The sequence below is a fragment of the Fulmarus glacialis genome, unplaced genomic scaffold (assembly GCF_000690835.1).
Source record: "Fulmarus glacialis isolate BGI_N327 unplaced genomic scaffold, ASM69083v1 scaffold23660, whole genome shotgun sequence".
Classification (NCBI taxonomy): Eukaryota; Metazoa; Chordata; class Aves; order Procellariiformes; family Procellariidae; genus Fulmarus; species Fulmarus glacialis.
In genome coordinates, this window is record NW_009186234.1 from 416 (window position 1) to 26,389 (window position 25,974).

General features: G+C 46.7%; 1 protein-coding gene across 2 annotated transcripts; it reads left to right on the forward strand.

Moving 5' to 3' along the window:
- The first annotated feature begins 7,503 nt into the window (after positions 1-7,503).
- On the forward strand, positions 7,504-25,899 carry DENND2C (DENN/MADD domain containing 2C). 2 transcript variants are annotated; one of them, XM_009587242.1, is made up of 18 exons: positions 7,635-8,443; positions 10,161-10,309; positions 10,867-10,979; positions 11,336-11,503; positions 14,279-14,375; positions 15,610-15,654; positions 16,977-17,164; positions 19,330-19,439; positions 19,941-20,010; positions 20,366-20,443; positions 21,271-21,411; positions 21,778-21,926; positions 22,324-22,501; positions 22,840-22,881; positions 23,847-23,952; positions 24,800-25,039; positions 25,381-25,467; positions 25,868-25,899. In XM_009587242.1, the coding sequence occupies exons 1-18, from the start codon at positions 7,635-7,637 to the stop codon at positions 25,897-25,899; spliced, it is 2,802 nt and encodes a 933-aa protein (XP_009585537.1). The 2 variants fall into 2 exon arrangements, with proteins under 2 accessions (XP_009585544.1, XP_009585537.1); XM_009587249.1 differs by lacking the exon at positions 11,336-11,503 and having other exon boundaries at positions 7,504-8,443; positions 23,847-23,940.
- Positions 25,900-25,974: the final 75 nt, after the last annotated feature.

Here is a 25,974-nt window from a genome sequence, read left to right on the forward strand (position 1 = left end):
GCCCAGTGACGGGAACAGAGGTGATGGGCACAAACTGACACACGGGAGGTTCTCTCTGAACATCAGGAAATGCTTTTTCACTCTGAGGGTGACTGAGCGCTAGCACAGGTTGCTTGGGGAGGTTGTGCAGGCTCCATCCTTGGAGATATTCAAAAGCCGTCTGAACTCGGTCCTGGGCAACTGGCTGTAGGTGGCCCTGCTTGAGCAGGGGGTTCGACAAGGTGACCTCCAGAGGTCTCACCTCAACCACTCTGTCATTCTGTACAGAATTTCTTTAGAGCAAATTATTTACTAGTAGGTTGTGATGTTTTAGTTAGTGCTGGATATTTATGCTTCGTTGCAATGAGGTACGCAGGCCTGAGTACCTTTCTGGCAGTGCTGTCCTAGGGCACGGGGTGTAGGCTGGCATGCTGAACCAGTCTCCCCTTGCCTTTCCCAGTTCACTGCGTAGACCCCTCTGTTCCAGTTACCATGGTTGAACGCAGCCTGTCTGAGTGGGTGCCTCTGATAGAGCCCTAGCAGTGGTGGGAGATCTTCCTCTTGACAGCTGGAACTTGCATCAACCCTAATGACGGAGAAAAGTGGAAGAGGAGTTGCAGGAAAAACAGCCCCTGGAAATGTGTATTTGGGCAATGGTGTTTGTGGTTTCTGCTGTCCCTGTCTGTCAGAGTTACAGAAGGGAGGATGAGGAGTGAGCGGTGACCTTGCTGCATGGGAAGGGAGAGTGGAGCAGAGAAATGAGAAGCTGCTGAACAAGCCCACGTGCTGCACTGCCAGGGCTCTGTCAGCCGGAGGGTAGGTACAGGAGTTTGGTCCAGCCGTCTGCTAGTTGCAGGCGGGCAGGTGAGGGAAAGGCCCTAAGCAGGGTATTTGCTAGAGTGATGGAAGTGTCCTGACCAGGGTCAGGAGCCCAGTGGCTCCCCAGGAGTGTGAAGTGTCTTTCAATCGCTACTCAGACTGGTTTTCCCTTCAGGGGCTTGCAGGCAGGATTGGGCGAATTGCTTACTATCTAAGCATTTAGAAGTTAAACTCCTGCAGGGATAGGATGTGGTGAGTGAAGAAATGGACCCTGAAAGATTTTGGGCGCCCTGTCCCAAAAAGCATGTCTCTTGGGCTGTGTGCTTCAGTTTGCCTTGAAGGGAAGGCATGTGCAGAGAATGTCTGAGGGTGTCGGGTATGGAGGGAATAAATGGTGGTGGTGGCAGCCTACTCGAAACAACTGGCTGGAGGATCTGTCCTGGAGTGCTGAGTCGTAGCACTGTGCATTGCTGCTTGGCAAAATTCTTCTCTCAGTCTTCCAGTATGGACGTGGCTCATTCCCTGTAGCTTTGGGAACATGTTATCTGGATATGTGTCTGACAGGTTTTCTGTGGCCACCTTGGTCTGCACCCTCTGAACCTCTTGGGGCAGCTGCCTCCATGCTTCTGTGACTTTTCCAAAGGAATGAGTGGCCAGTTGTTGTGGCCCCATACAGCCTATCTGCGGTGGCCCTTGTAACGTAAAGGTGGTCGTGGCCCTGGGGGAAGCCTGCAATCTCACCTCTGACAGTTGCACCAGGAAACGACTTCAGGATAACTCATGTTTAACTTTCTCTCTGTTCCCACCTTGGGTCTTGGTGCTTGTGTGAAGCTGCAGCATTCCTGGGGCATGCAGCCAGCCTGTTGTGTAGTGTCTGAGTCAACTGCTGTTTTCAGTATTGCTAACGTGAGCATTCAGATACTGTGAGTCAGGTTAAAACCCCACGACTTTAAAAATAGTACATTGTGGGTTATGTCCCTGTGTCCTCTGGTATAAAAGTCTTCAGGGCTTACATGTTTATAGTGTGTGGGGTTTTTTTTTAGCATGGGTAAAAAACTTTCAAGAAGTTGAATTTCATCATTTCAGAAAAAGACTGAAAGTTGAAAGGTCCAGATATATCTTTCTCATCAGTACAGAAGTCTTAGGACCCATGGCGGAGGTCAGACTTAACCTCCTTTTGCCATGTAATGGAGATTTGCATCACATTTACTGTGTCCAGAGGCTGTGCTCTACATGGCCATATATCCGATGAGGTGGAACTCCATTCCTCAGCATGATATGCAGAAGCTTCGAACGAGTTAATAACTGCAGTTGCTTTGTATTGAGATGGAAGAGACTAAGCATACCACATTCCTGAAGTGTTAGTTATTCTGCTATAAAATCTGCTTGTTTGGTACTGCCCATATCTTTCAGGCATCAGCATGGCAACAGTTTTGTTCAGAAAAGCTTCAGGTTTGTTCTGGAGCTGAACAGAATGGGAGTAGCTGAGAACTCTGGAAGGGGTCCTTGCTGCTGTGCTGCCTCTCCCCTCATCCCTCCAGGACTGAGCTGGAAGCTTCCCTAAACTTCAGAAGACCAGAAACTGTCTTCTATTTGGCTACCAACATTGGAGGCTTGGTGACAAGGAGGTCTCTTGGGTGCTTTAGAACTGCACGGCTCTCATAAAAGGGGTGAAAGATTGCTTCAGAACTGCATGGGCTTGCCAAGTCAGTGATTTGCGTATTCTCATGCCTGTTGTGTAGCGGGATAAGGTAAGGTGGTGTGTTAGTGCCTTTGTTTAGCTAATCAGGTGCTGGCGTGAGTGTGGTAAAGGGGGTTGTGGGGTACCAGCAGCACCTGTGGTGGGTGGGCTTGACCTCAGCATCAGAGAGTATTTTATTCTTGAACAACACTGGCAGCATTCTCTCCTTGAGCATGTGGTTTCAGGAAATTGAATTGTCTTGAGACTTTGCATGGAAAATGCTTAGCGTGCTCTCTGGCTTTCAGAATTTGAAAAAGAGTCAGGGCTACCTATCATGTGGTGTGCACGTGCCTCATTCTTCTGCTTTGGATAAAGATATGGAAGCTGTCTTCAAACAGCATGGATCGGAGAGGCTGTCTTTTGGGAGAAATGTGTGATACTTGGTCTAGAAATTATTTAATTTTTCTTCACCCAAAACTACTGCTTTCAATGAAATAATTCAGTATTCTTGACTACACCAAACTGCTCTAAGTACTAATGCAGTAGGGATGATAAATTTGGCTTCTGTGGAAATACTGGGAAGCATACTGGAGCCACTGCAGGAGTTTGGAAGGAGAGGTCAGGAGAAAAGAAGTCATGTGAAATCTGGTTAGTTTGTGAAAGGAATGGTGTGTGTGGTCCCTGAGATACAAGTGCTGGCTGCCTAACTCAGGTGGTCTCTACCAGTTCTGTGTCCCTAAGCTGTGTTTTGGCCTATCTTAGACTGTGTCTGAGGGTTACTTAGCTTGGATCAGACTACCCCAGTCTGCTTTTTCCTCACAAAAGATCAGTCTCTACCCTTGCCCTGCCTCATGTGATAAGGTTAGATTAAATGCCTGGTTCTTGATAGCAGCCACCTGCCTTGCAAGCCTGGACAGGAAAAGAGCTGCATTCTTCTCCTCGGATGGTTATTTTGGAAGACACAGTTCAGGGCTGTGGCTGGTGGAGCAGCACTGAGCAGGAGAGAACTTAGGGTGCTTTAAGCTTGTGTTCTACCATCTGTGTTTAAGATGAACCAAGAGCCATGTGTTTCTAGTTGTATCTGGTAGTTCAAAGATTCAAAGATCAATGACATGCCTTGGAAAGACCTTCGCTGTTGCACTCAAAACTGTATGGCTTCTTAGGTGAGTGAAGCTTATTGCTTCACCTTCTAAGTAATACTACTTCTCCAGCCAGTGCGTGGAGCTTCACTGGCTGGAGAAGTAATATTACTTGGTAGGTTTATGCTGAAGGAGAGGAAATAAACTCAGTGTGGATCCTGTTTCTGCATATGGGCCTATGTAGCTCTGGATGCTAGAGTCAGGTAATTGCTTGAGCAGTGGGTGAACTGCTTGAACTCTGGGCATTCATCAGTGAGCAGAACCAGAGGCAGCACTGCAGACGCAGTCTTACCAGTACCTGTATGCTGGCTGGGACACTGCTTCTCCACCGTGTTTCTCAGTTGCTGGTTGTGCTTCATCATGGAAGCACAGATGTGGACAGTAAGAGAGGTCAGGAGCATTAGACTGACTTGGGCCATGGCTCTATATGAGGGAGCAGAAATATGGCAGGCTGGCTGAGGAAACTAGAGCAAATGCACTTTTTGTTGCATCCTTACCAATGTGAGTTGTAGGAGGAAGGATATGGGGCAGGCTGACACCCAGCAGACCTGACGCGCTGGAGCACAGGCACTCCTGCATGCGCTGAGGATGGACCTAACTAGAAAGCTACTCAGTAGCAGGGCTACTCAGTCTACTCTGTGCAACGATTTGCCCTCAAGGATGCTGCATGCAGGTGTTTTGCCAGGCTGCTGATCTGAGCCCAGGGGTGCATTTGGAGGAGAAGACTGCCAGTGCTGCTGGGAAGCAAGGGTGCCACGTGTGGACTTGCTGTCAGCATGGAGCTGCATGTGCTCCATGAATGCGTATGCTGGCCTTGAAGTGCTTAGTCCTGTGGATAAGTCCATTGCTCCACACTGCAGGGTCCTTCGGGGGCCTGTCCCTGTGTAAGTTCTGCATCCAGTGGTCCTGTGTTTGAAGACCTGGCAGGGAGTAAAGGTGCCTGCTCTGAAGCTGTGCTGGCTGAGAGGAGGCTGTTTCGCCCCTCTCCTAGCCTGGCTTTCCCCATCAGAGCCTTTGCTTCTTTGCTAGCTTGTGCTTCAGGTCCTCAGGAGCGGCCCTGAGCACTGCTGCTGTAGAGTAGTTGCAATGCCATAGGAAAGGGGAAAGTTGCTTTCCTGTCTGCTAATCAGGGCTGTGCAGACAGGGATTGAGGAAGGATGGGTCTGCTCTGACTCAGGATGTTTTGGAAACAATGCCTATTTATAGGAGAGGGCAGGGGCCCCTTGCTGCCTGGAGCAGCAGGGCAGCAGCCTGGCTGTGTGGGAAGAGGGTCTCGCAGTGGGGTGCAGTAGCACTGCAGAACCCTGGGCAAGGGACTTGGGGAGAGCGGGGTAGGTGTGTTCGCCGTTTTGTGTGTTCTCTGTCATTCTCGAACTTGTTCTGCACTCTCCCTGCCCCTCCGTGACGGGATCAGCAGCCCTCTTCTGTTTGCTCGTCCCCTGCCTGCACCTTGCTACTGGCAGGAGTGGGGAGGGGTGCTGTGCCACGCTGGAGCTGGCACTGGAGCCGCAGTGCCACCTCCACAGTCGTAGCTTCACCTCGCTTCTTCGGAGATGTGCTGGGGGGTGGTCAGGAGCAGTGTGGCTACAAAAGCATTGAGGACAGGGCAGAATGCTGATGAGGGACAGAGGGCTGATGGTGGAGCAAATATTCCCAGTTCAGTTGCTTACCCAGATTGTCCAAGTTTAGCCCGTTGACTGCTGAGTGGGAGAGTTACTGGAAGCTGCCTGGGACAATGTGATAAGCAATGCCAGGCTGCAAGAACCCATGCTGTTCTCTCTGGAGACAAGCAGCAGTGAGCTTCTTGCTACAGTGAGCAATGGTGCTTTGGTAGAGAGTGTGAAAGTGCAGGAGAGAGCCGAGGCTTGGTGCCATGTGTGCCCAAGCCGTCACTGAATTGCTTGGGGAGCCCTGGGCTGTCCTACATCAGTGAGCTTTCTCACTAACTATACCGAGTAGGTCTGCCAAGGCCAGTGCTTTTCTTTTAATTGCACTGCAAATGCCTCTGCCAAGCAGATCAGCAATGCCAGGGATAGATCCGGTAGCGCTGGAGCCCTGGAATTTGAGGTGCGGTATCAACAGTGGGAAGGATGCAGGCCTCTGCTGCGGTAGGGGCTCTCCACACCCAGCCTGGTGCATGGGGCATGAACCCTTGTCAGGCAGGTTTAAGGTCCTCTGTCTTCCAGCTTGGTTTGCTTCCCATCCTTCGTTCTGCAAATCTTACAGGCTCTGGTGAGTCAATGAAGACTGGGTGTCATAATAGCAGCTTTGGAGGACACGTACCCGGTTTTTGGCAGTGAGAGCTGGCTGGATCTGTCAGGTGAAGCCTGAGTACAGGCTTTGTTTGACTATGGCCTGTGTTCCCACCTGGAGCAAGCCCGACTTGCTTTCTGCAGAGGTCCTCTGTTTTTGCTGCATGTGTGGAATGAGGACTGCTTGCTGCTCTTGTTCTGCCTTTTGCAGGGAGACTTCTTAGTGCCAGGGGAATGTTACTGAAGGCAGCGTGGCCAGGCTTGCTGCATGGTGACCTGGCCTGAGCCCGAGATTTGCTGAGCGCTTGTCTCCTAATACAAATGGAGAACATTAAATAGACCTGGAGGGTTGGAACTTCTGAAATGGGGTAACTGGCTGGAGAAAGGAAGGAATGGAGCATATTAGAGCCTATGGGCTGCTGTCTTCTGTCCAAGATGAGTTTTCAACTGTTCTGGCATATCCGAGAATGTTGGGGATGCCGAAGGGCTCCGAAGCTGGGGACTCCACATACGGAATGTCTGTACTGAGGTCATACTGGACCTATAGGTGCTGGGTCTATACAGTCACCCAGGTTCTCCCTGGCAGCTTCACCTGCCTTTCTTGCTGCAGGACTATCTGGAGGACTGTTTGCCGTATCCTCTGGATTATACGTTGGGGTAGTCTCAAACAGCATAGCTCCTGTTTGCGCAGGCTCTGCTTGGGTAGGAGAAGTCATAGTGTTTCTTTAGCATTCTTTCTCCTCTGCTGATCTAAACACAGGGCTATTTTCCTCTTGAGCATGAGAACTCACCAGTTTCCTGCCTTTTGGCCTCTGTTGTATGCCCTTTAAAACTTCCCCTGGCTGCAAGCCACAGACTGGGCACCACTGCCCTCCAGTCTCTCTGATGGCAAATTTAGGTCAGGTGTTGACAAGCAAAACATCAGACAGGTTTTTACTTGTGTTGTGCAGCAGGAGAGCACTTCTGGGAGGAGGAGTGCAGTTGGGCTCTTCTCCAGTCATCAAAACTGTCCTCGTCCTCCTGTGTGAAGCAGCAGCCGTCTGCTGCTGCTGACTCTCTGGAGAAGTAGATCTGGCTCCCTTTCTCTAGAGCTGGCCTGGAATCTTGTATCTTGCTGTGTCTGTGCTGTGTTGAGAGCTCTGGTAGAGACGTTGTGCTGCAGTGGTTTGGCTATGTGCTGCCTGAGGTGTTCTGGGCAGTACAAAGCATCAGGAGAAACTGAGCACTCCTGCCTGGCCTGCATTGGTACAAGTGAGCAGCAGAGGGGCTGGCTGAGAGCTCTGCTGCAGACGGGCCATGCTGCTGTATTCCTGTGCCATTAAATAACTTCCTTGAGTTTGAACCCTTGAGATCCCTGGCTGTGTTTTGTTCCTGTTGTGGTGTTTTGTTTGTTTTTTAAGCCAATGAGACCTCTACTTCCTTTTGTTAGTCCTCCCAGATGTGTGTTACAGAAACAGGCTTTGTGGGGAGCATGCTCTGGAAGCCAATCTTGAGCATGTGATTTGGGGAGGAATGTTCTTCAGCAATTGCCAGAGAGCAGCTGGGAGTTCCTGGTGGTGTGTATGGCTGCAATGCAGCTGATGGTTCTTTTCTTCTTTTTGTCCACAGGTCGTGCTAGCAAGCAGTCCTTGCAGAGCTGACACCTGGGGGCTCTTGGACACCAGTGGGTGCTTTGGAGTCTCATGCCAGCTTCGTGTGTTCAGGACACGGGTGGACCTGGACAAGGATGGAGATGAGGTGTTTGTAAGCGCATTGGCACTTGCCATGCACCCAACAGGGTCAGTGGACAGTAGCTTCTCCCGCTCTGCTGTACAGACCCTCTCCCGGAGCCACTGCCGCAACATCAAACAGAAGATCTCCCAGTGGGAGGGGAGGACACGAGGGTGCTCCAGCAAGGAGAAACAGCAGCTGAAGGACTTCGGAGTAAAGTATGATCCCAGCTGCAATGCTCTACCCAAAGTGAAGCCAGAATATACAGCGAACGGCAGAAAAACTGGGTCCAAAGATCCAAAGAGCCTGGGTTTGGACTTCAGGGAAGATGCATGGAGCTGCTTGCAGACTGATGACTGTGGTGACCTCAAGCCCTGTGCATGCAGCCTAGCTTCCCAAGCCAAGGAGAAAGCAGAGTGGCAAGCAGGCTTCCTGGACCCAGGGGCGACACTGCCCCCAGGGAACTTCTATACCTCACAAGCTCTGTGGAGGAGAGTAGATACCCTTCTGCCTGGCAAAGCCCCACCAGTTCCCTTGGATCTTCAGAGAAAGCGAGGGAGCTGTGGCTCCACGGAAAGAGAACTTAAAATCAAAGGAGTGGGCTCTCTCTGCAGGGCAGAGAGGAGCTTGAAAAACATTTACTCTGAGGCTGAGGGGCAAGAGGAGGAGCCAGCTGCTGTCCCACCACCCAAGCCCCGTAGGACTTTCTGCTATCTTGCAGAAAAGGGTGCTAGTAGCTGTAGCGATGCCAGGCCTACCAGGGAAGTTCCCCTGCAAAAGCAGCATGGAGGAGACTTGGTGTCATCCTCCCACAATCCTGAGAAGAGAATAGCCAGCAGGAGGATCAGAGGGAGAACCCAGAGGTACATCGATTAATCTTTCATGTGTGAAACATGTTTCCTTAAATCAGTTTCTAGATGGGTTTAAACTGCTTTCTTGCCATGGTATCTTTGTGGAGGTGCTAGTACTGATGATGCCTCTGTTGACAGGGAGAGGATATTTCTGGATGAAAGTATCCCCTTTCCAGCATTGCTTATGCACTGCTTTTGCTGCTGATAATCTTGCAAAGAAAACTAAAAGCTCCAAACAGATGTCAGTTCCATGCCTTAAAACAGAGTTGAGTGACAACATGCTGGCCCCAGGGAGAGTGCTGCCTGCTTCTTGCCCTGAGCTTGTCCTCAGCTGCAATTTGTGGATTACAGAATAGCTTTCTCCTGGGGCAGTATGGCCACTAAATGTTCTGGCTTTCCTGTGAGTGAAAGATTCTCTCGTTGCTTAAAGTTAGAGGCTGTCAGCTGTGGGTACCTCTGTAGCAGTAGGTTTGGCTATTCTTCCCTCTTTCCCGTATGTAGGTCCCTATTGCAGAGTAAAAAACCTCTGAGCTAGCTTGATGCTAGTTCTGCTTACAGATAAGCTGCCTAGGGCAGCTGTGCTAGAGAGTAGTGTGAACATTATATTATAGGTGGAGGTGTGGCTAGGACTCCTGAAACCTTCTTTCACTGTGGCAAAGCGTGCAGCAACAAACCAAATTTTACGATTATGGGCTAAATCCCTGCCAGCTCCTTTGTGACCTCTGTGCCATAATTTTGAAATGGAGGCCAAGTCTATGAAAATGCAAACTCGCAAATGCTATAACACCCTTAACTTGAGCAGTAAGAGAGGTCCAGTAGAAAGCAGTGCCCTAATTCTGAGTACTGCTGCAAGTGCTTAGTCTGCAAAACGTGTTTTGGATTCTTGCCTCTGTGACAGGATGGGACTCGCCATACCTGCTTGGAGTGTGCTTGGCCATGGAGCCTCCAACTTCATTTTTAGTTTAAAAACTCCCAGAGTAAGTGAGTAAGACTCGCTTAGTGTGCTGATTTTGGCTGAGCTAGAGTTAATTTTCTTCATAGTAGCTTGTATGGTGCTATGTTTTGGATTTGTGATGAATATAGTGTTGACAACACACCAGTGTTTTAGTTACTGCTGAGCAGTGCTTACACAGTCAAGGCCTTTTCTGCTCCTCACCCCACCCCACCAGCGAGCAGGCTGGGGGGGGGCAAGGAGTTGGGAGGGGACACAGCTGGGACAGCTGACCCCGACTGACCAAAGGGATATTCCACACCATATGATGTCATGCTCAGCAATAAAAATTGGGAGAAGAAGGAGGAAGGGGGGGATGTTTGGAGTGATGGCGTTTGTCTTTCCAAGTCACCGTTACGTGTGATGGAGCCCTGCTTTCCTAGAGATGGCTGAACACCTGCCTGCCGATGGGAAGGAGTGAATGAATTCCTTATTTTGCTTTGCTTGTGTGCGCAGCTTTTGCTTTACCTATTAAACTGTCTTTATCTTGACCCATGTGTTTTCTCACTTTTACCGTTCTGATTCTCTCCTCCATCCCACTGGGCGGGAGCGAGCAGCTGTGTGGGGCTGAGCTGCCAGCTGGGGTTAAACCTCAACACTTGGAAATCAGAGAGTCCAGAGTGGAGCATCCATGTGCTTGATGGCCCCAAGGAGGACCATACTCTGTGTGGACTGGAGACAGCAACTCACTGGTACATGCAGGTGCCTTTAGAAGAAGTTACACTGGTTTTCCTCTAGGAAATCTTTTGAGTTTGAGGACATCCAGGGCTTCCGCAACCGGATGGCAACCACCAGTTCCCACAGACTTCGAGAAGAGACAAATGGCACTACAGGATCCAGGCTCGTCTACACACAGTCAGAAGACAACATCTACGAGGACATTATCTGTATGTTCCTGTGCTTCTGGGGGATGCACTCACTTTAATTAAGGGTAGCAGATTTTCTGGGGAGGGAGGATTGAAGATGAGAATGCATTGAGGCCCTTTCCAACTCTGTGACTTTTAAGGTCTTCCCCATGTGGGGTTCTTTGTTGATGTTAGTAACTATCTGCATGTGAACAGCCTGAATTCAGATATCATAGAAGGTCGCTAGAATTGGCTTGTGCTAAACTGTTTTCTTTCTTAGCTCTTCAGATGCTTTGCTCGAGTGCTGCACAAAGATCAGTGTGAACACTGACAAAATTAGCTGCTTTGCAATAGAGCTGCTTTCTCTGCAATGGTAGAAGTGTTTTGTTTTGCTGAGTCCGTGTACAGTTTGCCATGTTGATGGTAGTGGGTTAGAAAGATATCTTTGAGTGGTGGGAACCTAATCCATCTTAGAACAGGTCTCTCAGAGATCCTGTTAAAGCTTGGCAGACAACTGCACACTCTCCCTGCTTACATCCCTTGGAAGAATGCAGGACGTTATCTCCTTTCATAAATGCCCTGTCCAATGCTTCTTCCAGGTCCTGCAAAAGAGAACCCCTACGAAGATATCAGAGCGCTGCCCTTACCCCTGTGGAAGGTCCCATCTGTCTGGAAGCTGCCACCCCCCCGGAGCACCAGTAGGGCTCCCAAGGTAGGGTGAGGGGATTAAATTGTCACGTGTTTACATGCCCTATTTTGGGCTCCCCCCGGCCCCACATTCCCCACTGGTACGTCATTGGTTTTCCTTATTTTTATTGTTTGTTATTAATGTAAATAATAATGAACAGCCATGACAGTGGCAGTTGATTAAGCTGCTAAAGAGCAAAAGAATAGGAACAAGAGAGTGTTGATGAGATGCTTGAGTATGTGGGGTGGGGGTGGGATGGAGAGCTTGGTAGAGCAGGAGGCTGCAGGAAGTTTATGATTTGTAATCTGACTCCTTTGACTCTGAGCTTGGACAAAAGCTTAATCCCATGCCTAACCATCTCTTCTGATTCTGTTTTCTAGCCTCCCCCAAAACCTCCCTTCCTCAGTCGCAAAACTCTTGAGCTAAAGCCCTCCCAGACAAGTTTCCAAGGGAAAATGGTGAAGGATGCAACCCTGCCTGTCACACTGACAGAGTGGAAGCTGTTCCGAGCAGTAGAGGCTGCTAGCAGGAGAAAGAACTTGCCCTGGGTGAGATTTAAGCATGAAACATTACTTCTTGCATGGCATTTCAAACTGTTGCTGCTTTGTCTAGCACCTTCTAAGTGCTTTGTAAGTGGTCATGGAGCTGTGTGTCTGGCAGGTGGTTAGCACTGCTGTATGTGTGGACAAGTGACCCTGCTTGAACCATTTCCCCTCCAAGTAGCAGGGCAGGTGTTTGGGGATCAAAAAACAGAGTGCTAGTTCAAGCTGGGGCGGTGGTTTTGTTGGCCAAGAATCTGCAAACGGAGTACTAGGTGTTGACCTGGAGATCAGTGCTGTGTGTGAATACTAGCTTTTCCTTGTGCTTTGTCATTTAAGCCTTGCTGCCAATGCTTCCATGAAGTGTAATGATGCTGGTCTTGTGCTGAATGCAGTGCCGAAATGCAAGGAAGCTCTCTGTGAGCTGAAGGGCCAGCTCTGTACAATTGTGTGTACGTGTCCCTTGCTCCTGGTGACTTCTCAGACTGACTCTTACATTCTCGCTGCAGGCACTGAGTTATTAGATAGCTGTGGGGCTGCTGTGGGGAGCCGGCTGGGCCCTTGGTTACTTGGCTTGTTGGCTTGGAGTTCTTGATTTGCCATCAGGAATGTACCCTTGCAGCTGTTCCGTAGTCTAAAGGTGAAGAGCAATTTTTCAGGATAAGCACATTTCATAAAACCTTCATACGGTTCTTCCCTCTGCTGCCTTTCTGGCCGCTCCTTCCTGCCTGTGTGCAAAGGCAGATATGCTTCTGAGGCCAGAGTAGCGAGAAAGGCTTTTAATCCACCTTCACAATAGAGGACTCCGTTGTAATTCTCATTTCATGCGTTGGGAATCTTTCTAGATACTAGTGTTGGTTACCAGCTCATGTCTCCAGTGATAAAGTGCAGCATGTGCTCTAGAAGGACAGCTGAAGCTACCACTGTAGTGGCACTTTGTGTATGGGACTCAAATTCCAGTTGTGGTAGTGGCAACAACTTACTTTTGCCATGGTAAAATCATTTAACTTCTGCAGACCTTTATTTCTTGTGAAAATTGGGTGTATTTGCTCAAATTGCAGAAGACTGTGAGGTAGGGCTGGACAGCTGCAAAATACTTTTCAAACATTAAGTACTTTATAGTAACAAGCAACTTCTGTATGTGTTTTTAAACAAATTGTAGGCCTGGAAAATCAGGAAGAAGATGGCAAGGTTATAAAAATGCTGTGATGGAGAGTATCTTTCATTTGGAGGGGGAAAATAAAATATTCTCCAAAAGCAAACCTATTCCAAAAATCTGGTAACAATTTACATGCAGGAAGCACACTTCACTCTTTTTGCTTACAAGGAATTGAGCCAAGATTGCTCGAGAGATTGAGAAAAGGATTGGAGTCTAAAAAGAAAAAACGTACTTACTGCTTAAGAAACACATGGCTGCCTTAAACGCACCCAATATCTTTCACTGGTGACTCAACTGCACAAAAATCAGAACAGAAATGGAAATCGTCTAGGTAAGGATGGTAGAAGGGAAAGAAGGCAGATTTTGCAGGAAAGCACTGCTTTCTGCAGTGGGCTGTTTTCTTCCTTGCAGCCCCATCGTGCTAGGAGAACTGGCTAACGTGGAAAATGGGGAGAAATAGATCTGAAAAGAAGAGCCTAAGCCTAGTTTGCTGAGCTGGGGATAAAGGCTGAAAAACAGGTTCTCTTGCTGAATATCTTCCTTTTTATGCAGTATTTGTGGTGACAAATGGCTGGGCCCCACCCTCCTACATTCAGTGGGAGCGTTTAATGAATTCTGAACTTGAGACAAGAATGAACTTGACCTGCTCACTGCATTTAGTGTAAATCCTTCTTCACAATGAAGTGATAGCCATCTGTGACATGCAGAATCAAGGAGCTACTGCAGCATTGTATACCTGGAAGCTGGGAGGAGTGAGTCCAGAGAGGCCTGTGACAGGAGTAACAGAGAGCGTTAGGGCTTTTGTTTTAAGGCTGTTGTGACCAGTGAAAGGAAGGTTAACAGCATCGACTTGGGAGTGTCTAAATGCTGACCATTCTTTCATGTCTGCATTGGGCTATGTTTTTTCCAAATTTTTTCTTCCAGTGGACCAGGTCTGTGGTGTCCATGCAGCATAGACCCATTATTCTGTCCCACAGTCTTTCTTCACCTATGCAAAATAAAAGTACATAATCCTTTCATTTTAGTAAACTGTGCTTAAAGCAGCCTTGTTCTGTGCCTGACATGGTGCTTTGGAGAACTTTAGCTGTCTGACATCAAATTACAGCAGCAAATTTAAAAAACAAAACAAACAAAAACAAACCCCAAGCTATATTGAGAGAGCTCTGCTTTTTCTAGGCTTGGAAAGAATTGGGATGCTTGAGAGCATGTGGAGTTCAGAGTTCTTTGTGGTGGAGGGTTTATAAGATATTCTTGCAAGTGCCTTTGCAGTTGGCCTCTCTAATAGAAAATGGAGATGTGATGCCAGACAGTTTGCCGCTTCTGCTATCTGTTTGGTAAGCAAAGTATGATAACTTCCGGAATGCTTGTACAGTTTGCTGTCAGCTTTGAGCTGTGCTAACAGTAATCTCTCTTTTGTATTAGAATTTCTGTGCTTGTTCATTATCCAGTGAGCTGTGCTAAAAGTACTCTAGCAGCAGTCTCTGAGCCAGGGTCCCTGGCACAACTTGGGCAGCCTTTCCCAAGTGTTGTGGTGCTAGATGATAGCTGTTGGGCTGCAATCCTGATGGCACCTGGACCCTTTTCTGGACCCTCACATTAACCTCTGCTTCTGCTTTTGATTTCAGCTGGTACTAAAAATACAGGAGATCTTTGATTCTAAGCGTGGAAAGAAGAGGGTGAAGTTGCTCAGTCCTGCTGGGAGAGAAGCGCCTCCAGTGAAAGGTACAGAGGTCTCCAGCACCATTCTCTTTGCTATGAACCTCTTGAGCGGCACAGTTCCTGTACATCCTGAGATACTGGTAGCAGGCCAGGCACCACTGCCTCCTGCAGCTCATGCTGGGCTAACTCGACAGTGCTAAAACTCCATGTCTTGCTGTCCTGGTTTCGGCTGGGATAGGGTTAAATTTCTTCCTAGTGCTGTGTTTTGGATTTAGTATGAGGAGAATGTTGATAACACACTGATGTTTTCAGTTGTTGCTAAGTACCCTCCTAGTCCAAGGACAGCTCCCATGCCTACTGACTGAGCTAGGTACACGAGATGGGAGGGAACATAATCAGGACAGCCAGCCCAGCTGGCCAATGGGGTATTCCATACCATGTGACGTCATGCTCAGTATATGAATGGTAGGCGTGATCCAGGAAGTACCGATCGCTACCTGGTTATCGGTCAGCGCGGGTGGGGAGCAATTGCATTGTGCATCACTCATTTTGTATATTCTATCATCATTATTATTCTCCCTTTTCTGTTTTATTAAACTGTCTTTGTCTCAACTCACGAGTTTTTCTCACTCTTACCCTTCCGATTCTCTCCCTGTCCCACTGGGGGAGGGGGGGGAGTGAGTGAGCGGCTGCGTGGTATTTGGCTGCCTGCCAGGTTAAACCACAACACTTGCAACTGGAATTGTTGAGCTTTCAGCACGGCTAGGATTGGGAACACTTGCCTAACCCAAGTTTAACACTGTCACAGATCTGAGCCTGAAGAGCTGGGCTACTGGTTAAAAGTGCTTTTTCAAAAAAGCAGAACAAACCTGAAAATTCCCCACAAAACCACTTGGCACGAGAACTACCTCTGACTACTCCACTCATCACTTTTGTGCCTCTAAAGTGATATTCTTGTGTTCTTCTGATTTTGTAGCCATGGTATGGTCTTTATTTATAGTATATTCTGTTCAGCGACTCTGTTAACTTTTATAGCAGCATCAAATAACCACCTGGTTTCTGTTCTTTGCCTGTGTTCAGCTGACCTACAGGTGGTTTACTGGAAACAGTGACGGTATCAACTCCGCTTTTTGAAATTTACTGTTGTAGCACATTTGCCAGTACTAGCTGTTCTTTGCTGATGGTTTGAGCAGGATAGGTTGGTCTGATGAGTCTGAAGTTCTCTCTCTTTCCCAACTTTGGGTGTTGCCCATCTTCCTTCTGCATGGCTAATAAGTGAAAACTATGTGTGTTTCAGGTGAAACCAGTGGGAATGAAAGTGATACGGAAAATCAGCCAAAAAGTGAGTGAATCACAGGGATTGGTCCTGTCCCCATAGCACTACACATCTGGCTAAGGCTCTAGTGGGATAAGCCAGTAGTTGTGACTTCTGGCGAGACAGAGGAAAGGAACATCTAAGAGGCAGCATGGCCAAGGCTGGGAGCTGTTGCTGTGACAAATCAACCTCTCTTTCTGCCACTTCTCCTGAGCCCTTGAGGTTTAATGCCATTAATCTGCCAGTCTCTAGAAGTAGATTCATTTTTGGGTTGGTAGAGGCACACTTAACTAAAATATGTCTTGCAGGAGACTGTTCCTGGATCACCTTTGCTGCTAACACTTGAGGTTATTTTCCCCCTACTTTCTTCCCTTGGTTCTGTTTTATATGTATAATGTTGTGAAATGCCCTTTCCTCTGGGGAGAAATCACTTGGTTATTTGTCTGGATCCACAGTCCTGAGTTTGATCATAGGCCCAAACTACAGACTTGAAATACCTACTTGGTTTTAGCTGGTGTGGGAAGGACCAAAGAGGTCTCAGTTGCTATGCTGATAAGGTTTGAATGCAAAATGGTAATGGTTGGCCAGCAGCCCTGATGAGTGACTCTGTCATGTCTCTAAGCAAGCATCTAGCGAAAAGGACCAAGGGAGTTGTTTTAGACATTTCATTTACTTGGAGGGAAGCATACAGAAGGCCTTAACTTGGAAGGTGTAGTGAAGTTCCACTTTTTTATATTAAGGAGAGTAATGGAGAGTGAAGAGTCTCTGCAGAAATACAGCGATTGAGTCACTGCCTGATTTAAGAGTTGTTTCCAAAGTGTTAAGAATGTGTCATGGTACCTGGGCCACAGGAATTTCTTACATCAGAGGCTGTGCCTGTGCTTGTGAGTTTGTGCTGCCTGTCAAGATGTCCCAGCCTGGAGGTTTCTTGGCCAGGAAACTGGCTCTGCGTCTCTTGACTGCTGCTTTACAGAGTAGCTGCCTGAGGCCTGGCAATTACTGAACTGGTGGAGCCGGGTTTCTTCTCACAGCTGGGCTTCCCTCATCGTTACCACAGCGTCTTGCTCTGAGATATGTGGAAAGAATGTCAGGACAGCAGGAGAATGCTAGCTATTGGTCAAGAGGGATTTGCAGAGCTGCTGCAAGGCCAGTGCTCCCCTATCTGGAATAGCTCTGTGCTTGAGGAGCTGACACAGGAGTCCAAGTCCCATAGAGCGCAGCAGTGATGTTAGGCAAATGCACCCATCTCTTTTCCCCCTTCTAAAGGTGGTGACGAGTCCTCTTCTATGACCTGTAGGTGTGTGGCAGTGATAGCCACAGGCTGGTTTTGGATTTGTTCCTTTCTTCAGGTCGACACAGGTGCCTGCTGCAGGTGCAGTCAGCCTCCAAGAGGAACCCACGCTACCAGACTTTGGAGAGGGATTTGATAGAGCTTCAGGAGCAGTGGCTATTTGAGCTGTTTGTGGTGGTGTCGCTGCACAAGAAGGCATCTGAGGTGACGTACACACCACAGATCGTACAGCAGTTTCCCAGCAAGGTAGGAGCTACATGGAAACCTGCCCGCAAAGCACACTCAGCAGCTGTTTATTTCCTCTCGCAGTGTGTATCCTTCCTAAACTCTATACTACTAAAGCTGGCCCACTGGTTAGTATACAGGCTTGGAATACGAAGCACCTTGCTCTGTTACAGACCTAACATATAGTGTGGGGCAGTTGTTGAGTATCTTTCTTGATACTGAGTTTACTGTCTTCTTTTGGAACTAGGAAGGCTCCTACTCTAAAATTGCTTGGAAATATCAATACAGCCATACTGTATTGTGATACACTGATAAGGCAGCCTGCAGGAGAGGAAAGGGAGTGCAGTGCTCTGTTCCCAAAGCTGGCACAAACCTCATCCTGGCAGTCTGTGATTTATAAACAAGGAGTGAAGCAATTTGACTGATGGTGCACAGGAACTAGAATCCCAGGGCTTTTAAGCTTATTTATACTGTTCTGGGGGAAAAAAAATTAAAATGGCAAAGCCATGTGTACTAGCTCCTAAAAAGCAGAAGAGCACTGTGGAAGTTAAAGTACTGTATCTAGAACAAGCCATTTGAAATAAGCTTTCTTTCTGTCTGTTCAGCCCAAATGGATGACAAGATCAGTGTGTGACTCCAAATTATGACTCGGTATACACAGTAGTTACTGTGAAGCTAAAAGGATGGAGCCTTGATGCTTGCTTCTGCGGTTCCAGATTGAAATGAATATTCAGTTGTCACCATCTAGGCTTGCACCTGCTGCCTTCCACTAAAAAAACAGAACAAAACTAGTAATTCTAGCTGTGCTATCAGGAGTAAGCCAGAGATTATTAAGGAATCTGCATGTCATCCAAATAGAGAAGGAGATGTCAGATTCATTAAGGGAGGTTATGTGGGACTCCAGCAGAACCCATGGTGTCCAGCTGCATAAGGGATTTGTGTGCAAATAATTCTAGTGTCTTAAATGTGTAAACGTTTTGGATTCACAAAATGAATAAGGGACTACAGCCAGAAAGACTGCACAGTCTTAATTTAGTGGGTAAAACTGAACATACATAAATAATCTGCTAGAAGTGCAAACTTTAGGGTATTAGGAGGAAGAAGGGAATGTAACCAGATTTATCTTTTCCCTGGTGCAAACTCTCCTCTGTTCATTGCCTTAGGGAAGGGCAGTGCATTGTTCTTTTCCTGCTGCCCTAGCAGACAATCAGACCCAACTGTACCATGTGGCTCTTTACTGGCTTTTTAAAATGCACTAACAAAACATATTATTTTCTCAGCATTTATTTATCCTCTGCTCAAAGTAAAGTGTTTTGGTGAGTAACTTTATATGGGACAGTCTATCATGTTAAGATTTTGCAGGAAACACTGCCCAGTAATTATGGAGGTGTTCTGGTTACAGATTTGTCTCTGTTCTAAAAATAGCCTTGCTTCCAAGTAATCTGCTTGTCACCCTCTTCTTTGGGCTGCATGCCCAAGGACATCAAAGCTTTTGTACAACTGTTACTCTGTGAAAATGCTGTACTGTTTTCCTAACTGCTCCTTCATGCTGTCACAGCTTGGGACACTGGAATGGCCTAGATGCGTTGACTGAGAGTACAGTGTCTAAAATCAGCTTTATGCAATAAACTTTCCTCTTCTCAGGGGCATTTCCTACTTAAGTGTGATCTCTCTTATTTGAAAACCTTCCTTTTGCCCCTTCTTGGCAGTTTTGAGCATGGAAATTGTCCTGTAGTCTTTGAGAGATTTGACTTGAGCCCACACGTGGTAACTGGAACATGTGATTCAGATACACTGTTTTTGCAATTGAATGATGAGTGATCTGCATATCACAAGCTGAACACATTCCTGTTCTCTTAGTGTCTTCAAATCTCCTAGGAATAGAACCAAGGCAAGCTGACACAACCGTCATTTGGGGGGTCAGTTCTAGCTTCATTCCCCAATAAACTTGACCATGCTTCCAAATCCTTACTCAGTTCTTACCAAGACCAGCTGGCTAATTTTACAAAGGTCCAATCAAAACTGGGAATCTGTTATAGTCAGAATATGTTCTCCTATGCTTGTGCATTAGCTATCTGATGGTTCAGCATTTGGAAGTGTCAGGAAGATACTGTCTTCTATTGTTTTAAATGCTGCAGCTGTGCACCACACTTCAGTGACTTCAAATGCATGTGTTACCCCTCCAGCCTGAACATCCCTTCAGACAGTCAAAGGATACTGAGGAGAGGCTAAAGGTCATTCCCAAATTCTGCTTTCCAGATCCCAAAGACTGGTTTCCTGCATCAGACCTTAAAAGGTAAAGCCTTGTTTTTGAATACTCATGCCTGAAACAGGCAATGCTGAAAGCTTAGGTATCTGCCAGTTTCCTGGACCAGAGGAACTGCAGCCAGAGCAAGGCTTTTCCTTGGGAAAGGCTGAATCCCTAACCCCTGTGATGGGGAAGATGAGATATGGAGGTGGACTCAGAAGTGCTGCTTCTGCCCGAGCACCATCTTTCCTATAAGAAGGAAGTTTGTAATGTCTGTTCCAGGCCAGCTCCTGGGGCTGGCAAGTGCTTCTGTTGCTCCTTGGCAGAATGGAGAAGCAGCTGGGAAGAAAGAGAGCTGTAGTAGCTCAGTGAGAGTCCACGGGCTGCAGGTTTTTACACTGAATAGAGCACAAAGTAGCTTGCTAACCACAGCAGGGGGTCTTCAGCATGACCAGAAAGAGAATGGCTGATAGTTTGTGTGCTTGCTTTGTCAGTCTCTTCTCTGAACTGCATGGTGAATTTAACCCTGACTGTTCCTTGGTTCCCCAGTGAAACATTTTCTTTTGTGTTGACGGATGAGGATGGCGGACGCTGGTTTGGGTACTGCAAGAAGCTCCTGGTAAGTATCTGTGTATTGGGTGGAGTGTAAAGAATGCATTGAGAAATGCACAGTCAAGTGCAGGATGTGAATCAGCAGTGATTTCCCGTGCGGGTTATGTAGCGCCTGTGCTGCTGCTGAGGTTACCAGCCCTTTGAATGCATAAGGAGGGAGCATGATGATGCCCAGCAATACCATGAAATGGGCTCTGGGCTTGAAAGACAGCTCCTGGAACTGGTCATTCCTCAGGAATCTTTTAAGTCAGAAGTGTAGAGGGAACTGCAGCAGAAGGAATTCTGCGAATCAGCTATAGTGTAGGTGCTATATTCTTTGTTGCATCCCGGTTCTCAGCATAACTGTTCCTGTTGCCTTTCAGCCAGAAGGGAAAGGGAAGCGCCTTCCTGAAGTATACTGCATCGTTAGCCGCCTGGGCTGCTTCAACCTCTTCTCCAAGGTGAAGTGGGGAGATCCTGTTACTTCTTATCGGACTTGAGTCTCTGACAACCTGCAAGCTCCAGAAAGTAACTGGATGCTTCTGTCCAGTCTAGAATTGCTTAGCAATTGTAACTCATCCCAGGAGAGTGGTGCTTCCTTGCCGCCTTTGCTTTGACAGAGCAAATAAATGATACTAGTGCTGAGACGTGTCAGCCGATACACAGATGACTATTCCTTCAGCAAATTACTGTCAGGCTTCTCATACCTGATATTACTGATGGTGTCCCTTCATCCTCTTCTTCCATGACTTGGAAATGGAAAATCAGTTTGGCGGGGTGGTGGGGAGGAAATTTCAGCTTGTTTCTGCTAGCACCATGAGGAGGGTAGATAAAGAGGTAAAGACTGGGGAAAGCTACTGCAGGTAAAGGGCAGCTATTGCAGAAGAATACAGGGGCAAGCTTATGATCAAAGCTGATTTCTGATTGTTGGAGCACAGTTTCTAGAACAGTGTTTCAGAAAGATTTCTTGGGAAGGAGGATGGGGTGTTGCTCTTCTTACTCCTCTAACTAGTTGTGACAATTTGATTACCACATACAAGACGTTTCCTTGCAGTAGCAGGAGACTGGATTTGAGAATGGAGAGTTGTACTCGCAGGTATCTATTCCCATTTGATTGCTCAGACATCTGAGAGGAGCTTTCACAGGGATCTCAAGCGAGGGGGGAGAGGGCTGTGAGTGTGTTGGAGCCGTCACGTGTAGCTATGGCACAGGAGACTCTAACAGAGGCTCATACCTCCTCTGGCGCACCAGCAGGCATCGAACCAATGTCCGATGTATTTTCTTGCAGATTTTAGATGAAGTGGAGAAGAGGCGAGAGATGTCCCCAGCCCTAGTACACCCGTTTATGCGCAGTGTAATGGAGGCGCCTTTCCCTGCTCCTGGACGCACGATTACTGTGAGGAGTTTCCTGCCAGGAGCAGGAAATGAGGTAACGGAAACCAGGACGGGCTTTCCTGTGTCGATGGTGTCTCTGGGGCACAGCGGCACTTTGCAAACTGCGCTGCATAGTGATGCCGCCTGTAAATAATTGGTCTGAAGATGTCCGAAAGTCCGAAGGGAGGCTGCCGCAGAAGCCGGCTTCCTGTTGAATCGCCTACCGTAGAAGTGATTCCCTGCTTTTTAAGGAAGAGCTGCTTGGGGGTCCTCTGGGGTGCCCTGCGCCAGCTGCCCAGGCCGTGGGTTCCACTTGTGAGGAGCCGCCAATTCTGTGCTCCAGCCAGGCCGCCCCTCGCCCGGCCTGACTCTGCGCTGGGGCTTTCTCCTCCAGCGCTCTGCATCTCTGCTTGCCTCTCAGGTGATGGAACTCTGCCGTCCGTTGGATTCTCGACTCGAACACGTTGACTTCGAATGCCTGTTTAAGTGCCTAAGTGTCTCTCACGTGATTCGGGTCTTTGCCTCTCTCCTGCTGGAAAGGAGGGTGATCTTTGTTGCTGACAACTTAAGGTAAAAAATGAGTCTGAGTGACTAGTTCTTTCTGAGGGATACTATTTTTTCTTCTGTGTTTGGTCCTGTTTCATGTGCAAGCTTGTCTAACTTTTTGTAAATAGTTACATTTAAAAGCTTTTTGCAGTCTTTCCACACAACATGTGCATGCTTAGAATTTGGAGTATGCTATTTACCCAAGAGGACATAGGGGAGTATTTCTTTTACCTCTTTAGTCTGGGTTGATGCTATTCCTAGCTCCTCATAACTGATTTTAAAAGTGGATACGTGGGGCTTCTGCTGATGCATAAACAATGTACGTGAATTACATTTTCCCTGAGCATTCCTAACCTGTGTCTGTAGCTGAGCACTGAACGAGACATTGACAATCCACTCTGTGCTTCTCTTACCTTTCTAGCACTCTGTCTAAATGTGGCCATGCCGCAGTTGCAACGCTTTATCCCTTCACTTGGCAGCACACCTACATACCAGTCCTACCAACTTCTATGATTGATATTGTGTGCTCTCCGACCCCATTCTTAATTGGCATTCTCTCCTGCTCGTTACCACAGCTCCAGGACCTGCCCATAGAAGAGGTGAGAATTGGGTGAAGCACAGTGGAGGGACAATGTCAGTAGTATGAAGCTGACCTCTCTGGAATAATCTCTGTGGATTCTGTCTTAATATAAACTCTTAAACTTTTCTGAGGCAGTTGGTGAACTTGCCAGATACATGTCAGGGTGTTCTATTGTTATCAAAGATAAATAATATTCACTGTTCTTATAGACAGGCTGCAGTTATGCAAAACTTGTGTTTTGTGTGTGACATCCCCTGCCAATGGGGACATTTAAAAAAAAAAAACCAATAGGTTTTTTTTCTGTACAGCAACATACCTGTTTATAAGAGTCAGTGTGTTTTGTACATCTTTCCCCAGGTTCTGATTGTTGATCTTTGTGCTGACAAGTTCTTGCAAGAGGTGAGTGAAATAACATCACCAGTCACTCATGGTTATATGCCAGCAAAAGGCGTCAATGAAAGAAAATGAAAACAAGAAATCAGCAAAAGCTAGTATTCATATGTAGACTCCAGTGGCTAAAGAAATATTTTACATTCCTTTTTGATCAGTAGAGAAGGGAACAGGCTTACAAATCCTTGTTGCAAGATTGAGGTTGCATGAGGCACAGAGCTCTGCGAAGCCAAAGATGCTGCTTATTTAGAAACAGGTACTTAGTTGGTTCATTATGTGAAGTGGACCACTAAGATTCTTTGCTGCTTTCTGGCTGTCTGTCTTGTGTACTTGTTCCCTACAGGGCTCTCTCCTCTCTTGTCTAGCTGGGGTGTGTTTGTTGGTTTTGGTGTTGTGGGTTTTTTTTTTTTCCCAGGAGTGATAGTCTAGGAGACAAATTATCATAGTTCACTTGTGGTTCTCTGCTGTGTGCTTCTACATCACCAGACAAGTAGCTATAAACATACTGGAGTATTACTAGTTCAGGAGGATATTTGCATCTCCTTTTCCTTGCCTTACTGTTCTATTTTGCATTGCAGCCTGCAACTGGAGAAAGGTATTAAAGGATCTGGTTTTTTTAACCATAATGTTGAGACTTGTCATATTTTCTCAACAGACTTTTGTTGTTCTTCTGTGTTTTATCACTGGTATAATAAGCCTGAATCTGTGTCATGGATGTAGCACACATTGTTCTGTGTTGGCCAGTTGTGTGTGTGACTCTAATAGTACATAGTCGGAGGGTGTTGAGCAAACATTTTTCATTTCTGTGGCTACAAGACAAATGTATTGTCTCGACCAAAATATACCATATCACAGAGTAACTTCCCTCTAACTTTTAGGCATGTTACAAGTATTTCTCATCCGTTCACAATGAGAAGGTTCTGCTGATGATAGATACAACACAAAAATGCTTTCATGGCCATTTTTCTCTTTAGGTATCAGATGAAGATGAGATCCTGCCTCATAAACTCCAGGCTGCACTTGTACAAATCTTGGAAGAACGAAGTGAAATCTTGTCACATGAGCAGAGTGACACACAAGGTACTTCTATGGAAAAGTGTTTTCACATTAGCAAATCTCTACAGCTTCCGTGCAGTTGAAATAAAAATGAGTGAATGGCAGTAAACATTAGGAAGCGACATTTTAGGAAGCTATTTTCCTGTGATCTTACTGAGAACATCTTTCCTGTGAATGTGTTAGAAAGAAGTTTCGTGTCCTAACAATTGTTCCTCTTTTCACAATCAGTATGTGTAGAGCTCTAGTTTTGCTTGGGCCGAGTGTATCAGTTCCCATGCTTGGAGTTTTCTTTGATTTTTCTTAAGTAGCAGAGAGAACATTTTTCTTAAACAGAGAACGTAGCAAGTTTCTGTACTTTAGAGGGTAATCTGACAGATCATTTTCAAAGTTGAACTGCTTTATACATAATCCATCAGATAAATAAGTGTGAGAATTTTAAAAAGCATTGAGTAGCTTGAGACAACGGCATTGGCAAATTACATAATTCCATGCACATCAGAAGTAACAAAGTTAGTTTTCCCGTGGGTTTGTGTTCTGTAATTTGTCTAATTCTTTGAGAGAATTAAACTTAAGACTGTTATGAGCTTACAACTTATTAGACACTAGATGTTTGACAGGGGAAAAGAAATTATGAATGCTTTAACTACTGGAAAAGCTTTAGAATGGAACCTGTCTCAGCTGCAGCAGAAAGTTGACATGGGAGAGAAATCTTAATATTTGAGCTGTGGCTTCTTTGATATCAAACACTCATCTGAAACTTCATTGTCTGAGACAGCCAGCCTAAAAAGTAACTGCTGCTCCTCTTTCAGAAGAGGAATGACCAAAGTGATGAATGTAGAGGGAAGTTTCTCCTCTGTTGTCCTCTTCACAGGTGACATACCTCTTAACTCCCTGGTCTCTGAAGCTTTTGTGCAGTTCTTTGTGGAGATCGTTGGACACTACTCCCTGCACATGAATGTCACAGAAAAAGGGGAGCGGGTGTTTCAGCGGGAACTGTTCCGTAAATCTCACGTGTCACGCAATGTGCGTCATTTCTTGCACTTCTTCATGGAAACGCAGATGTTTGCAGGGTTCATACAGGATCGAGAGCTACGTAAGAATGTGGTCAAAGGTGAGGTTTGATCTTACTTTCTTGTTTTACAAACTCACTTTCAAAGTATAATGTCATGTGACTTTGGCTCTTAACAAGCCTTTTGTCCTGGCAAGTTATCCTGTTGGCATTTTGGTGTATGCAATAGCTCCACGCCCTTCTAATTACTCAACAGATTCCATCTTATGAAGCAAAGAATTTTTGCATCTCTCTCCTTTCTGGGCTTGATCCTGCAGCTTACATTACATGCATGATTTCCTTTTTATAACCTCCTTGTTAATGATATAAGATGCCACATGCTAAAAGATGGAATAGCTCATCTAGGTGAGTGATTTTTTTTTTTTTTCCTTTTTTCTCTTTAGGCCTGTTTGAGGTCCGTGCCTTGGAGTATTTGGAGAGTATTCCAGAGACGGAACCAACTGGAATGAACAAAATCCTTCGCAGTCTTGGTAAAGGGACACCCTTGCTGTTTTTTTTGTTTTGTTTTGTTTTTTTAAATAAATGTAGCTATGGAACAAATAATTGCATGCAAGAGAGCAGGGCCGGTTCTTTGCTTTGTGCACTTGTGTTCCTTCTGTTTACATTTGCCCCTTCAGGGGATGCCAAACACTTTGTAAGATTTTTCGTTTATTTTTAAGCTTTTGCATCTTTAGATAAAGTTTGTGGAAGTTGCCTAATCCAGAGCTGTCTAAACTTTCTTAACTTTGGTCTTGGCCGAGAACACACTAAGGGGGCAGAAGCCCTGTCTGCCAGCAGAGGTGGCCACACATGACTTTCTACCTTAAGATGTTCCTCCTCCAGATGATTCCGGGAGTGTCTTCGGCTCCTAATGTTGTTTTTTCTCCCTAGGCAGTAAAATGAAATTTCTTCAGAAGAAATGAACGCGGCAGCGGGCTGGCGTTGCCGCCTGCCCTGCGGCCGGAGCCGGACTCCTCTCTGCCTCCAGGAGGGCTGGG

Coding starts and splice junctions, on each gene's coding strand:
- DENND2C (XM_009587242.1), top strand. CDS start 7,635: ATGCACCCAACAGGGTCAGTGGACAGTAGCTTCTCCCGCTCTGCTGTA. Junction 14,376..15,609: donor AGAAGCGCCTCCAGTGAAAG/GTACAGAGGTCT, acceptor TGTGTGTTTCAG/GTGAAACCAGTGGGAATGAA. Junction 22,502..22,839: donor AGGACCTGCCCATAGAAGAG/GTGAGAATTGGG, acceptor ATCTTTCCCCAG/GTTCTGATTGTTGATCTTTG.